General features: G+C 42.8%; 1 protein-coding gene across 4 annotated transcripts in view; it reads right to left on the reverse strand.

The window, feature by feature from the left end:
* RAB2A (RAB2A, member RAS oncogene family) overlaps positions 1–16,426 on the reverse strand; it is a 71,632-nt gene extending 55,206 nt beyond the window's left edge. For 2 of the 4 annotated variants that reach the window (XM_086336884.1, XM_086336882.1), the window contains exons 1-2: positions 16,113–16,426; positions 3,948–4,003 (exon numbers count right to left, since the gene is read on the reverse strand). In XM_086336884.1, coding sequence (XP_086193010.1) covers positions 3,948–3,966 — 19 coding nt within the window. In that variant the 5' untranslated portion in view covers positions 3,967–4,003; positions 16,113–16,426. The remainder of the gene's footprint in view (positions 1–3,947; positions 4,004–16,112) is intronic. The other 2 variants (XM_086336883.1, XM_086336881.1) reach the window with 1 other exon arrangement.

The following is a 16,426-nucleotide window of genomic DNA, read 5'->3' on the forward strand; positions in this document are numbered from 1 at the left end:
CCAGCCAACCAGCCAACCAACCTTGGGTACCCTGAGTCATCTGCTAGGTGACAATTCTATTGCATAACCCTCTTTGTAAAATGATTTTTCGAATAGGTAAAATGAGGATGACACTGTATCCTGGTTTGCCAGGGACAGGCTTAGTTATCCCTGGTGTCCTGATGAATTAGGGATCACCCTGGATGATGAATTACACGCCTTCACTAAAGCGCTGATTCTCTAAAGTGTGCTCTCCAGAACAGCAACATCAGCAGTACCTGGAAACTTTTAGAACGCAAATTATCAGCTCCACCCCAAACTTAATGAGTCAGAAACTCTGGGGTGGAGTCCTTAAATCAGTATTTCACCAAGCTCTTCAGGTGATCCTCATGTGCCCTGCCTGAAGTCTGAGAATCACTGGCCTAGCTATAGTCGACTAAAATGCTGGTCTCATTCTCCGATCCTCTTTAGTCTTCCAGCTACAACTAATATGACACCATTACCTGCTTGGTGTAACAGATAAGTAACAGAAAACAGTGAAGATGTGCTGCTGCACCTCGGTACAGGTTAAGTTCAAAACACGGTTATCCTGGTTTCCACTTAGAATCTCTGGCGATCACTGAGCTTAGAATAGTGAGACTACCTGATACCTGCCTAATACCCAAAGGACCCACTTCAGTATGAACAAGTAGTTTTTACTGCAGCTATGGACTTCTATAATTGAGTTCAAGCTAACACACTCGTCTTATGTAAAATATATGCATGACTTTTGACATTTTGAAGGTGAAAACAAGCTCTCTCTTCACATACAATCTTATTTGACCATAACAGTAAGCCTATGACATCAGTAAAGCAGGAATGATAATCTCATTTTTTTTTTTGCCACACCACACAGCTTGTGGGATCTTAGTTCCCCAAAAAGGGATTGAACCCAGGCCACAGCAGTGAAAGTACTGAGTTCTAATCATGGACTGCCAGGGAATTCCTGATAACCTTATTTTAAAGATGAAGGAACGGAGGCTTAAATGACATGCCTCAAGTTAAAACACAGTGAGAAGCAGAACTGAAACTCAAAATAAGGTTTTTAAATTTACAATATAAGTCATATTTTTCCACTGTACCACCCAACCTCCTGAGTTTGTTCTTCTCAGATACATATTACTACTTGCAAACAATACCTCCCCTAACTAAAAAGAAGCTATCTCACTTACCACGTATTAGCATCAACAGTAAGATAAAGAAAAGAAATATTCTATAAGCTTAAAGACTCTGACGGAGCAGAAATTTAACAAACGAAGGTTTTAAAAAAATAATAGATCAGGTGTGTCAACATATTTTAACCTGACCATTTTCCTGACTGTTTCATAAAGATTCCAAATAAGAACTTAGCATCTCACAAGTAAATTTCAATGAAGTAGCTTGAAGAGGATACTTTCTCAGGATGTTATAAAAGGAAGAAGGTGTCTGGATATAAACGTACACTATAATCACCATACAGTAAGTTTACTGCACATGATGTCTAAGTAGTATGTTATGATGTAAATGAGTATCAAAATCAAAGACTGTAAGCAGAACGATCCATTTCTTGCAGTGCTAGGTTAATAAGAAGTACATGATAACAGTAACTAAATCAAGCTCCTTAAATCCCTGAAGACTTGGTATCAGTCAACACAGACAATGTTAAGACTAGCCTGTTGAATTTAAGTATTGATACATGAATACTTAAATTCACAATTAAATACTAATATTCTTTCTAAATTCCTATTCTTAATGGAAGATGATTTATGACATTCCATTGTGGTCACATTTGACCTCGGCTGAACCAATCAGATGCGCCTGTTCAGAATTTGGAATCTTGAAGGAATGCGTCAATATCAGGAACCAGAAAGAATCCACAGTGGCTACAGGGGAGGTGCCGGACGACTGGCGTGCACCAGCATCTGCTTCAGCAGGTTGTACTGACAGCAGGAGTCTGGCTGTGTCTTGCCTTCTGTGGTTTTGCCATTTTCAAGCTTGATTATACTGCCTTCCTATCAGTTCTATGGAGCATCCTATCTTTACAATAAAACGCTGCTCTGCTTAAGTTGACCACAGCAGGTTTCTGCTGTCTGCTAGCACAGATCAGGACTAAGAAAACTGAGGACTGACTGAAGTACTAATGGTTCAGCTATGCAGATTTTTTAAAAGAATGAGATAGATTTATTTGTGATATGTTAAGACACCCAAGATTTACCCTTAAGCGAAAAAAAGGTGAAGAACAGCAATCATATTGGTGGGGCTGGGACGGATGGACACACACACACATACATGTTTAAAGATGCACAGAAAATTTCCAGAAGGATACACAAATCATTACTATACTATGTAAAATGGTGGAGTATTTAAATTTTCATTTTTCACCATAAACATTCATCATTTTTATAAAAAAAAAAATCTGAGTTTTTCAAAAGATCTATTTTAACATCAAATACTATATAAGCAATACTTTCACTAGCCCCATCCAACAACCTCCAGTGTGATGTGGCATTTAAATAACTAGCAAAACTTCTAGTGTGATTATAAATAGTCACATTAAATACTGGTCTGCTAAGAAAATTAGAAGCCTGAAAGTAAAATAATGCGTTGTGAAACTGAAGATTTTTATTTCCTTTTTTAACTCCTTAAAGCCACTAAAGAATAACTAATCAGTAGTACTTTTAAATGGAGAAGGCAATGGCACCCCACTTCAGTACTCTTGCCTGGAAAATCCCACAGTGGAGGAGCCTGGTGGGTTGCAGTCCATGGAGTCGCTAAGAGTTGGACACGACTGAGCGACTTCACTTTCACTTTTCACTTTAATGCACTGGAGAAGGAAATGGCAACCCACTCCAGTGTTCTTTCCTGGAGAATCCCAGGGACAGCGGAGCCTGGTGGGCTGCCGCCTATGGAGTTGCACAAAGTCGGACACAACTGAAGCGACTTAGTAGCAGCAGCAGCAGTACTTTTAACAAGACTTACTTTATGGCTAAGGCTCAACATTCACAGATTCACATTCAAATCCAATATGATTTTTCCATTTCTTGGGTAAATTCTCCAAGAAAGGAAACTGTAAGCCAAAATGGATGGGGGGGGGTGGGGAGATTAAGAAAGAAAAAAAGGTTAAATGGTGGAAAGGCCTCAATAACTCCTGTCAGAAGTCTGAGTGAAGAGTTAGTTATCCCATTCAGAGATGGGGAATAAAGCTTCTTTTATGAAGCTGTAACCACAGCATATGAAACCAACTCTTTATACCACACAATGCTCTTCATAGTGTGGTCCCAAGATTCCTGTATTCCTGAGCCTCCACAAATCCCAACAAAAAACTCCATAGGACCACACTCTGCAGAACATTCCTGATATAAAGTCATCCCACCTTCCTGGCAAAATCAAAGACTGAGGAGCTCAGTTCCATTCTCTGTTCTCCATACACAACAAATACCCAAACAGAGGCAAAAGCACAAACTGATTCTACAGGATTATCAGGTGGGGAAGTTCTCAAAGCGTCTGATCGTGTCACATCTGATCTATCATTTGTAAAACGGGGTCAAGAGCTATCTAGGACTACTGCTAGAAATGTATGAAAGCTATAGCACAGTCCTCAGCATACAGTGGGTCCTCAATAAACGTTTACTGAAAATCTGAATGTCATGAGCTGTTCACTCCAGGTAGAATGAATGAGTCTTCTCCATGCTCCTTCAGTACTCTGCATAGACAAGTCTCTATTACACTATCTTGTCATTGTGGCAAACTTGTCTCCCCCTTAGGGTAGGGCAGTCCTGCTCATTTTTCTTAACTCCAGCACCGGGAATGCCCACATAATACCTTAACTTTCTTTAAAAAGAAAAAAATATTTGAATCCAATCCCCTACTGGTTGCATAAATTTCATCTTCCATGTCCTAATGTGTCAATCAAACCTCTGCCTGAACACCCCAGTAACCGACCTACTCACCACTTAATACTCTTTCCATTTCACAGCGAGTCGTCTACTTGTAGTCCTGATTCTGTCTGCAAAAAGCCACAAAGGGTAAGTTGAAGCCCCCTTTTAATATGACAGTCACCTAAGTATTTGAGGTCATTGTTATATTCTCCTTTAAGTCTTTTTTTGTTAAAATGTTTCAGTTATTCTTCCTTTCCTAAATATGTTGGGAAATATGGTTGACACACCTTTGTACCACCCTGACTGGTCTCTGAGCACAGATTCCAATGCGCAGATGTCCCTCTGAAACAAGTTCCCATAACTGAACTGCAGTTGAGTCCTGACTAAGCACAACTACTACCTGCCTTGTTTGTACATTACACTTTTACTGAGAGTCACATTTCTTCCTTTGTGGACTCCTACTGGACTTAGTTATGTAAAACTTCTAAGTTTTTAGACATGTGTTGCTATTTAACCAGCTACCTCCATCTTATATATATATATATATTTTTTTTTTTTAAGAAAAAAGTAAATATAGGGCTTTCACTTCATTTTTTATTAAACTCCACTTTGCTAAATTTAGTCAGCCATTCTGGATTCTGTCTGGTGTAATCCACACATTAGCTCTTTCAACCAAAGTGGAGTTTATCCAAGTTGTTGCCAATATAAAATGTAAAAATCTAGGATTGAATATAGCAGCATGCTCTCTCCAGGTGGCCTACATGGACAGTACTTAAGTTATTCAACCAGTTAAAAATCCACTTAGCTGCAAAACCAGAAGAAATTCTTCACCCCATACCAAAGGTCATCTGGGAAAAGTGTAACAAATATTTTTCTTAAAGGATTGGTCAATTATCTCACCAGGCAAACAACTACTACTGCTTCAGTTTATAACCTAGTAACTAATTTCCCTATTTATTAATATTTCTATCAAGTAAAGCATTTAACATAAGTAGTTGTGGACAAATGTACTTTTACTTTGCCCTTTGAAACGGTTAAAACTGAACCAACAATACTTGGGCCAAACAGAGAAGATAACTTTTGATCAATAGATTCATTTATACTGAAGACTCCTGCAGATCTATAGAACCGCCTCTTTCCAAAGGGGTTCAAAATTAAGAGAAACTTTGGCAAGGAACCTGAAGACACCATGAGTGAGTATAGGAAACAACTCTCCGTCTTACAACCTCTTTTCTGGAGACCAGTGAAAAAGAGCACCTCCTACCCAATATTCTTCTCATCCGAGTCTGGAAAAGACTTTTTCTTTTATAGAGTCCAGAGAGAATTTCAAGATCAAAGAACTGCCATTTTGCAGGTTAACATGTTGTTTTGCTTCTTTCAACTCAAGTAATTATAGTTTTAAAGTCAGCATAGTGAATACCTTTTTCCATAAGCAAAAAACCACCCCCGTCCAAACCCGCAACTTAATTTTAGGATACTCAACATATAAGAAAAATTATCTCTAAAATACTGCATTAATAAAGCACCCTGCAGCTTCAAAACATCTGTGTACAATGTTTGTTTCAAGCTAACAAAAATCCTGTGAGGTAGGTAACTTAGTACTACTGACATTTTCTAGATGAGAAAACTGAAGCTAAAGATGTCTGAACTTTACCAAAGCAATGAGTAAGCAGGAGCCACCATGCCAATCCAGATATTTTTCTAATCACAAACAGCAGGCCCTTAAGAAATTTTCAAGAATGCAGTCTAAGCTAAAATACCCAAGAGAACTTAGAATAACGTATTATTTGCCTCCTAGATGCATAGTAGTTACTGCTGCTGCTGCTAAGTTGCTTCAGTCGTGTCCGACTCTGTGCGACCCCAAAGACGGCAGCCCACCAGGCTCTGCCGTCTCTGGGATTCTCCAGGCAAGAACACTGGAGTGGGTTGCCATTTCCTTCTCCAATGCATGAAAGTGAAAAGTGAAAGTGAAGTCGCTCAGTCGTGTCCGACTCTCAGCGACCCCCCGGACTGCAGCCTACCAGGCTCCTCCGTCCATGGGATTCTCCAGGCAAGAGTACTGGAGTGGGGTGCCATTGCCTTCTCCAGTAGTTACTGCTAAAGGTGGACCAATGTTAAGGGGGAGCTATCCATCAATGTTAATAATGCCAGAGGTTGCAGAGCAGGTACAAATGCACCACTTACACTGGTTTATCAACTGTACATAAATGAAGGGAAACAAACTACTGACACTTGAGTTTCAAAGACAGCTCCAAAGTTAGAGGAAAAAAACCCCAAAACTTACAACACTGGTGGACACCTCTATAGAGTGCACTAAGCCAGGAGTACTACACACATCTTACAGAGAGAAAACGCAGGAATTTAAATGAATTGTTCATTTGCACAAGTAACTTATGGGCAGGCATGCTCTTTCAGATTGTCCTATAAGGACACTACACAAGCCTGGGAGATCTGTCTACCATACTGCTTCCTGTGTGGGACAAGTGTGCCTCCCCAGGAAGTCCAGAGTAAAGGGACAACCTGGGACCTAGGCCTTGACCCCTGCTCATGACTGAACTAGGCCGGTGCCAGATGGCAGGAAAAAATTCAAATTCACTAATGATTACATTCTCCTGGTAAAAGACAGCCTCTCAGATTGAATTTAAAAAAAAAAAAAATAAGAGTACTGGGCTGTACAAAAAATAGACTTCAAAAAAAGTGACACAGTAGGGCTGAAACAAAGATGAGAGTTGCCGGATAACCACTCTGGAGAAATGAGAGTCAAAGATGGCAGACTCTTTCAAGTTATCAACTGGCCATAAATGAGCAAGCTACACAAGAAAGTGAAGAAAAAAAAAAAAATCAACATATTAACATATTAGTTCACACGGAGGGTGAAAGAAATGATTTTTGCTATGAACAGCATAATTCAAACACTATATAGCATTGGTCAAGTTTGGTTTAGTTTTTCAAATGCATATGGGGAAATTCTTGAAGACATTCAAAGAAGTATAAAAATGATAAAAAAGATAAAAAAAGAACATGAATTATTAACCATTTATTTAGTCACACATAAAATCTCACTTATTTATTCCATTTTATAGATGAAGACACTGAGATTCAGAGACTGAAGAGGCTGCCCAAGCTCTCAGAGCTGCTGAGGAGCAGTAAACAAGACTATCCTTGTTTTATTGATAGAATATTTCTGCTCAGTTTTGCAGAGTGGAGGTAGTTTCTGTTTTAGTAGAAAAGCGAACTGAGGGACTGTGTACTTCCACATCAACTCCACAGACCAAGCAGCTGATAAGCCAACACAAGAGGTATGATATGGAATATGTGGGAATTAAGAAATGTGTATGACATGGGAGAGAGAGCATGGCCTTTGGAGTCAGAAAGATCTGGGCTCAAATTCCAGCTTGGTCAGTTAACTAGCTGTGTGATGTGACAATCAGTCCACCTTCCTTCACTGTAAAGTAGAGCCTTCCTCATGGATATAATTGTTCAGATTCAATGAGTTATACCCCTAGAAAAGGCCCCATATGTTCAAATATGCGTGTGTGCATGCTAAGTCACTTCAGTTGTGTCTGACTCTGTGAGATACTATGGACGGTAGCCCGCCAGGCTCCTGTGTTCATGGGGATTCTCCAGGCAAGAATACTGGAGTGGGTTCCATGCCCTCCTCCAGGGGATCTTCCCACCCAAGGATCCAACCAGCATCTCTTATGTCTCTTGCATTGGGAGGCAGTTCTTTAACCTTAGTGCCACCTGGGAAGCTCATGTTCAAATATACTACTTGTATATTTACATTTTTCACCATACTATATTTTTTTTAAGGGAACCAGAAGAAAATGTCTTTCAAGACTCAATTAAGGAATAAGTATATGAGTACACATACTTTTAAAAAATTGATCATTACTGTAAGTAAGTAGATGAGAGAGAGTTCTCTGCAGTGCAGTTTAGTTTAGCCCCCCAGTTGTGTCCGATTCTGTGACCCAATGGACTGCAGCACGCCAGGCCTCCCTGTCCCTCACCATCTCCCGTAGTTTGCCCAAGTTCACATCTATTGCATCGGTGATGCTGTCCAACCATCTCATCCTCTGACATCCTCTTCTCCTTCTGCAGTGGTGCTAAATACAGTGTCCACTTCAAAAAAGTGTACACAGCATGGATATTAATGCTATTTCTGACTTCAATTTATTGTTTCTACCTACTGCTTCTCCTCAGCCTGCTGTGGTAGGGAGGATAAACTCCCCCACTGACCTGCTTCAAGATACACACACTCTAATCAATCCCTAGAACCTATGGGTATGCTACCCTACAAGGCAAGGCGGTCCATGCAGATGTGATTAAGATTACAGACCTTGAGATGAGGAGATTATCCTTGATTATCCAGGTAAACCCAATCTAATTATGTAAGTCTTTAAAACATAAAACCTTTCCCGGCTTCAATGAGAGATTGGATGATTCAAGAAGAGTCAGAAACACACAGAAGAACCTAACCCACTTTTGCTTTGAAGATGAAGGAAGGGGGCCAAATCACATGACTAGGTGGGTAGACTCAGGAAGCCAGGAACTGATGACACCAGCAAGAAAATGGAGACCTCAGCACGGAACTATTCCACCAACAACCTGAATGAGCATGGACCCTCCAGAAGGGAACCCAACCTGCCAAGAACTTGATGATAGCGCACTGAGACATACATCGGACTTCAGACATGTAATGCCATGTACATGAACTTATGCAGAACTTCAGAACTCTAAGATTTGCATTGCTGGAGCTGCTAAGAATATGGTGGTTTATGTTAGCAACATAAACTAATACACTCTCTCTTACTTGCATTTAAAACTGTAGAAAATTTGTATGTGAAGTCACTCAGTCGTGTCTGACTCTTTGTGACCCCATGGACTATAGCCTATCAGGTTCCTCCGTCCATGGGATTTTCCAGGCAAGAGTGCTGGAGTGGGTTGCCATTTCCTTCTCCAGAGGATCTTCCCAACCCAGGAATCGAACCTGGGTCTCCCGCATTGCAGGCCAACGCTTTACCATCTGAGCCACCAGGGAAGCCCAATTAAATCCTTTTTGAAAGGAGAAATAAACTGGTCAATGCGTGCAGCCTAACCAGCAGAGGCTACCTAGTGTACATTCATCATGTTCTGAGGCACTAACTCTGTGCCTTCAAGAACTTCACTCATCATCCATCAACATTCATTTTCTTGTTTTTTCCCTCAGATTGGACCAGTAACATAGTAACAGTCAGCTACCCCTGAAAATGGCAACACTTTCAAGAAAGAACTGGAGAAACTTAGAGGTACATCATAGCTATGAAAAGTAGAAGAGCTTGTGGGAGAGAAGAAATAGTTTTTCCCAAAGGACACAGCTCAGTTTCTTCATTTATGAAATGGTTACTTCCCACAAACCAGTTAAAGGATTAAAAGCTTTCCATATCGCAGATGAACTACAAAAAGTGTGGAAAATTCTTCCTAAGAATCCACTAGGTAGACAGAGTGCCAAAAACTAATGTGATAGAGATTTCTGTATAAATTCACCCAGGATATGCCTTAGTAGAAGTAGTGTTAGTCGCTGAGTCATGTCTGACTCTCTGTGACCCCACAGACTGTAGCCCACCAGGCTCCTCTGTCCATGCGCCAAGTAAGAATACCAGAGTGGGTTCCATTCCCTTCTCCAGGGGATCTTCCCAACCCAGGGATTAAACCTGGATATGAAGGAGAGTTGGGCTGTGAAGAAAGCTGAGTGCCAAAGAACTGATCCTTTTGAACTGTGGTGTTGGAGAAGACTCTTGAGAGTCCCTTGGACTGCAAGGAGACCCAACCAGTCCATTCTAAAGGAGATCAGCCCTGGGTGTTCTTTGGAAGGAATGATGCTAAGGCTGAAACTCCAGTACTTTGGCCACCTCATGCGAAGAGCTGACTCATTGGAAAAGACTCTGATGCTGGGAGGGATTGGGGGCAGGAGGAGAAGGGGATGACAGAGGATGAGATGGCTGGATGGCATCACTGACTCAATGGACGTGAGTCTGGGTGAACTCCGGGAGTTGGTGATGGACAGAGAGGCCTGGCGTGCTGCAATTCATGGGGTCGCAAAGAGTCGGACACAACTGAGCGACTGAACTGAACTGAACTGAACTGCTGCCTCAGCAATTACTTAAAATCCCAGAGAGCAGAAAACCTGAAAGCAGGAAAGAATTAATTTTAGAAAAAGTCAGGCAGAGAGCCCACAACTGACATGGAGGGGAGTGCCACACACCACTGCAAAGGATGTTTTTTAAAAAATACAGATGTCCAGGACTCGCTGCAGATCCACTAAAACAGTATCTCCAAAGGTGAGACCCAAGTTGTCTGAGTTGAGGAACACTGCATGCATTAAAGGAGAAGGCAATGGCAACCCACTCCAGTGATCTTGCCTGGAGAATTCCAGGGACGGGGGAGCCTGGTGTGCTGCCGTCTATGGGGTCGAACAGAGTCGGACACGACTGAAGTGACTTAGCAGCAGCAGGCATTAAAAAGGGTGCCTATGGGGATCCCCTGGTAGCTCAGACGGTAAAGCGTCTACCTACAATGCCGGAGACCCGGGTTTGATCCCTGGGTCAAGAAGATCCCCTGGAGAAAGAAACAGCAACCCACTCCAGTATTCATGCCTGGAAAATCCCATGGACCGAGGAGCCTGGTGGGCTACAATCCATGGAGTCGCAAAGGGTCGGACATGACTGAGCGACTTCGGTGTGTATGAGTGTATGACAGCAGAGGGAACTCTGCATCTCTTTGCTGGGTGTCCTTTACTTACAAGTGAGGAATAACAGCTAGAATGTGGAGTATTTTAAAACCTGCAAATGAATGCGACTGATGAAAACAAATGGGGAAGTGTCACAGAAAATGAGAAGTCTGAGAGAGGGACGGGGGCAGTCAGTACGCGGTTGTATCTTTTGTGGCAAAAGGACACAGCCTCCCAGACTGAAGATGAGCACAGAATAACAAAATGCAGCAAGCACAGCTGGGCCAGAGTGAGAGGGAAAAACAGCTGAGCTGGCAAAATTAGGATCTGCTCAAGTCAAACATCAAAACGACAGGCTAAGAGGAGGAGAGCTGTGGAGATAACATGGGGGAGGGGGAGCAGGGGGAGAGATAAAGGAGAAAATTAATTTCATGTTGGAGTGGGAGCAGCAATGGAGTGGGGACAGAAAGGACATGAGCACCAGAGAGAAGAGTGGGGCATGATTGGAGATGAGGAGGCAGTTTCACCAGGAGAGGAGAAAGGGGCAAAGGGATGAGAAACCCAGGGCCGCGGCCTCTGTGGCTCAAAAGGCAGTCTCAGGACCAATATAAATATTAGGGGAAGCAGGCAGCAAATACTCTGGCTGGGATGGAAAGGGGAAGGGGAGTCAAAAATCCTGAAGGACAGGAAATAACATGCAGAAAGCGAAAACTTCAAGTAAATTCTGGGTGACATTAAAAGATATGTTTCAGGAACATAGCTCTCTCATTTAATAAAACAACTAAACACATCCAAAAATGGGCAGAACTAGGCACTGTAGTTCAGGGATGTGTTAGGTGAGACGTCTATGAAGAAAAGCTAAGGAAGGACTAATACAGAATTCAGGTGAGAGAAAGCCTTGTGGAGACTCAAGTGATGAGGCTCTGTATTTCTCTCACATGGGTTATTTGATTCAACTCTATTCCTTAAACTGTGTTAACATATACATTTGAATTTGTTTTACATGAATGATATATCTTATAATTTTTAAAAAGTTAATGGAATTTTTCTACCTCCCAACTTCCCAGTTTGTTTTCCTACTGTGTGTTTTCCGAAACAGTCTAACAAACTTGCTCATATAATTATATAAAATGATCATTGTTTCTGGCCTTAGGTTTTGCAACATGAAGCTCCACTTCAGATCGAGTGACTCAAAATCACTGAGGGTTAGGCCCTCAGTGAATCTTTAAAAGAAAAAAAAAAAAAAACACCAAAAAACCAATACACCAGGTGACTCATAAGAATGTAAAGAAACTCAAATTAGAGTGTCCCAGAGGAAGAAGTCTTCCAGCTGTTACAGTTCCAAACCTACAGAGAATCAAATGCTGTTCTTTCCCGGAATCCTCTGGGATTTAGCCCCTGCCCTTTCTCTAGTAATTTCAAACTTTCGACCTCAAGTCTCCCCTATCCTAATACACACACACACACCAGCCAACTTGATCTTGCAATCAACTTTAAACTTCTCACTCTCTCCTTCTCTTTCACATGCAAAGTCTTCAATAAAATGGCCCATGGTACAGCTCTGTTTTCAACTTGCCAGTATCACAGGGAGGTCTGGCGTGCTGCAGTCCATGGAGACACAAAGAGTCAGACAACAAATGTCACTATGTTTTAAAAACATCAACGACTGAGCTACAAACATGTACTTGCAATTATCTACTAGATATTTCCCCTTTGCCCACCTGGCAAATCAAGTATTATCTTCCAGGTAGTGCAGCACCTCCCCCAAGAGCCCATCCACTTATCTATTGAACATGTCTGATACTGAATGCCTACCCTCACTTTTAAAACAAAGTCAAAACCATTCCAAACAAACAAAAAGATTATTTAAGAGGCTGTACTAAAGGTGATCAAAAAGTACAAACTTCTAGCTATAAGTCCTAGGGATGTAATGTACAGCATGATGAATATAGTCATCAACACTGTATGGAACAGCTGAAAGTTAGGAGAGTGTATCTTAAAAGGTCTCATCACAAGGAAAGAACAACTTTCTTGCTATGTGTGGTGATGGATGTTAACGAAACTTATTGTGGTAATCATTTCACAACATATTTACTTACCAAATCACTTACTTACCAAATCATATGCCTGAAACTAAAACAGTGTTATACGTCAATCATATCTCAAATAAAAAAATACATTCAGATGTTAGGATAACGTGTGTTCAGCCTTGTCTTGTTTATTTCAACTCCACTGACTGTACCCACCAGGCTCCTCTGTCCATGGAATTCTCCAGGCAGGAATACTGGAGTGGGTTGTCATTCCCTTCTCCAGGGGATATTCCCGACCCAGGAACTGAACCCAGGTCTCCGGCATTGCAGGCAGATTCTTTAATAACTAAGCTACGAGGGAATCCCTTCTCATACAACACTTGTCCTTCAAAGTTTTTAAGCAAAAAACAGGCAAACCAAACTGTGGGGGTGGTTAAATAAAGAAAGAAGAGAGGAGGAAACTAGTACAGGGAGCTAGGCAAGGGTGGGGTTTGTTATCACCTTGAAAAAATGAATGAATGAACAGGAGCTGCTAAGGTAATCAAAAACTCTGACCTGATTTTCACTTTGGCCGGAGTGGGATTTTGGGGAGTGGTGCTCAGAAGAAAGGGTATTTCAGATAGAACACAACTAGGTTTGTGCTTCTGTATACCAAGATGAGAGGCAGGAAACGAGAAGGAGGGCAGTGATGAGATTAAATGGGAGGCAGATGCCAGAATTTAGAAGCAACAATTATAGTTTTATTATAATTTTTCTCTCCTTCTGCATTTGATAATTATCTGCTTATGATATTAGTCCAGGCTTGTTAAAAACCAATTTCCACTTTATATCTAGGTTTAAATGACACATTTTCCTAAATGATTTTTCAGGAATAAGACATTACCCATGAAAAATTTTAAAGCTATATTTTAACTGCACTTGGCCATATAGTAAGAAAAGGAACATTTCAGCAGTATCTTGATCACGTGCAGTGTTTTTATATCTGTCCTTACTTAATCTCACTATGGGGGGGGGCACGCTAATAATGACTGTTTCAATAGGTAGGAAAACTGAAAACCAGGAAAAGGAGTGATTTTCTTCATTTTAAAAATGCATGTTTTCCACACTATGACGTTAAAAAAAAAAATTAGGATGGCTCTCCCACTATTGATTTACTATCATTCTTGCATGTGTGGGGAGGGCACATTAAGTGGGTCTACTTTGAATTAAGAAAACATGGCAAAGGGGTCTGGTCAAAGTTGATATCAATAGAAAGTGGCAGAACTCGGCTAAAAAATTCTTCTGTCAAGTTATCAATGTATACTAATAGGAACATTATGGCCTGTTTGGCTATTCTTTCAATAATGTAATTAAGTATCGGGGCCTACCTTCTACTAAGATCTTCCTGGCATACAAAACCATGCAAAAACACCTTTTCTGCCCATAAAAGATAAGTAATTAAACACAAATGCCCACCCAAGTATCTACAAAACAGGAATTAATACAAAGGGGGATACATCCAGATAAGGAGGTGTAGTCACTTCCAGTTGGGATACCAGGAATGCTTAACACATCAAAAGAACTTAATAAACGCTGACTGTGAAACCATTATGGAAGACTCTAGTCAAACTTTGAGGACAGACAAATTTGGACAGAGAGACACTCCAAACAGAGTGCAGGAGCAGCAGTGACCAGGTAAAAGCACAGGGCCTCAGCGGCAGGAGGAAGGCAGGGACTAGTGACAGTGGGAAAGAAGACCAGCGTGGGAAGTCATGCATAGACGTGGAGGTCCCTGAAGGTCAAACGAATGAATGGAAATGGAGGAATGGCCCCTAAGAGCCCTGTGTGCAGACGGCTGACCCGACAGTTACTGGAGGGGGGAGAAGGCGGCGCGGTGGACAGTCTACTGCCAAGTGTACCTGGACCAGGTGGCAACAGCAGCAAGGGCAAGGATGAATGTCTTCCCTCTGAACTGCCTGGACACTGTTTTGGCATGAGGGCAAATTCCGAAGAACCCAGCACCAACTTGCTAGTATTTGCAGCCCCACTACTCCCAGCAGAACTCTTCACCCACAGTAGATGTTCAGTAGGTATGCTCAAAGAGAGAAACCTGCAAAGGCTAATTTCAACTGTCACTACTGCTGATGTCCATAATCACCCTGCTACTTCCCAAACCCATTCCTATTATAGTTATTGTGAATTTCCTCTTCCAATCTCACTGTTACAACCTAAATTAAAATGTACCAGTAGGCCACTTCCTTCAGCATTTTAAAAAGTATATAAATTTGCTACTGAACATGTGCAAAACATTGCTTTATCTAGGATTCTGCATAGAGAACCACCAAGTTTCGACGCGCACGCCAAAAAACATTGCTGAAACACTATTTACAGCAGAAAATCTTTCTTTTAGGCAGCAATCAACATGCCTCTAGTGTTACTTATTCAACCTGACATATCACTAGTACAACCACAAGCTGCCGCTTACATTTCCAAAGTTGTGCAAAGGGTCCAAAGTTGTGCAAGAGTCATCACTGAAATCAGACTCTGGTATATTAATAGTTTTAACACCTGAACACGTCTCAGTTTTATTATTAGATTCACAGTAATGCCATAAAATCCATAAATAATTTAAAAATATATTTTTTCAATGAGTTTGACTACTTTGCAAAATACACTGGGATGTCATTTTAAGTGAAAAACAGCTGTATGTCTTTCTGCTTCAAATGGACATCAGGTCACCTGATTAATTGGCAGTTGTGGGCCTGGATTTCATGTATCGGAAAAAAAGCCAGTGTCCCCAACACGCACACGCACCAGAGAGCACTGAACGGCCTTGCATTACTATCAAATAACGCCAGTTTACACGTGGCAAAAGTCGACAGAGACAGAACTCTTCCGCGTTTTAATGACCTCGAAAAGCATTCCCCAGGCGTCAAGTAATGGGATGTTACTTATTCTGGCTTAGCAGTTGAGAGTGATAAAAATACATATATACACACATATATATCTTTTTTTTTTTTTTTTTTAATGTCTCCTTCTCAGCTAGCTGTCCCACGCCGGGGAGCGCTTTGCCCAGGCCATGGCAGATGTGAACGGGTCGGAGAAGGTGGGATGTGTCAGGGAAGCCAAGACCCTCCTTCCATCCCCTTCTGCTCTCCCCGGGCCCCCCTTTTCCTTTCTCGGGGGCGGCGGCGAGGCCCAAGGTGAGAGGCTCCGGGCAGGGCGTGCAACCCTCAGAGCCAGGCCGGCTCCCCTGTCATCTACTCCCCAGACCAGGTGGTGAAACGGCTGCCGCGGCCCCCGGCTGCAGGCCCGGCCGGGGCCGGGGCGGGGGCGACGGGCCAGGCCGCGGCCGCTCGCAGTGCCCACGTCACCAGCTCCAGCACTGCGGAAATGGAGCGGCGGGGAGGCGCCCGGCGGCGACCGAGCCTGCGCCGCCGCCCGACGCCGTTTGCCCCTCGGCCCCGGCCCCCGGGCCGCCGCCTCCCGCCCGGCCGGCCGCCGCGCCCCGGGCCTCACCTGTGTCGCCGATGATGATGTACTTGAAGAGATAGGCGTACGCCATGGCCGCGGCCGCTCGGTGCCAGGGCACACGGCTCCTCCTCCTGCTGCTGCTCCTCCTCCTCCGCGCCCCTCACCCCGGCGCCACTCGGCCTCGAAAAGCCAGGCCCCGCCCGCCGCAGCCGCCGCCGCCGCCGCCGCCGTAAGCCGCCGGGAGTGAGGGTCCAAGGGGAAGCTGAACAAACTGACACCGACCGAGCCGAGGGAGACAGCGCCCGGCCGAGCACACTCGAACAATAACAGCCGCCGCGGCTCCTCCGCCCCGCCTCCGC

This window comes from Bos grunniens, chromosome 14 (assembly GCF_055505025.1).
Source record: "Bos grunniens cultivar Pamir isolate PY7600 chromosome 14, Bosgru_T2T1.0, whole genome shotgun sequence".
Taxonomy (NCBI): domain Eukaryota; kingdom Metazoa; phylum Chordata; class Mammalia; order Artiodactyla; family Bovidae; genus Bos; species Bos grunniens.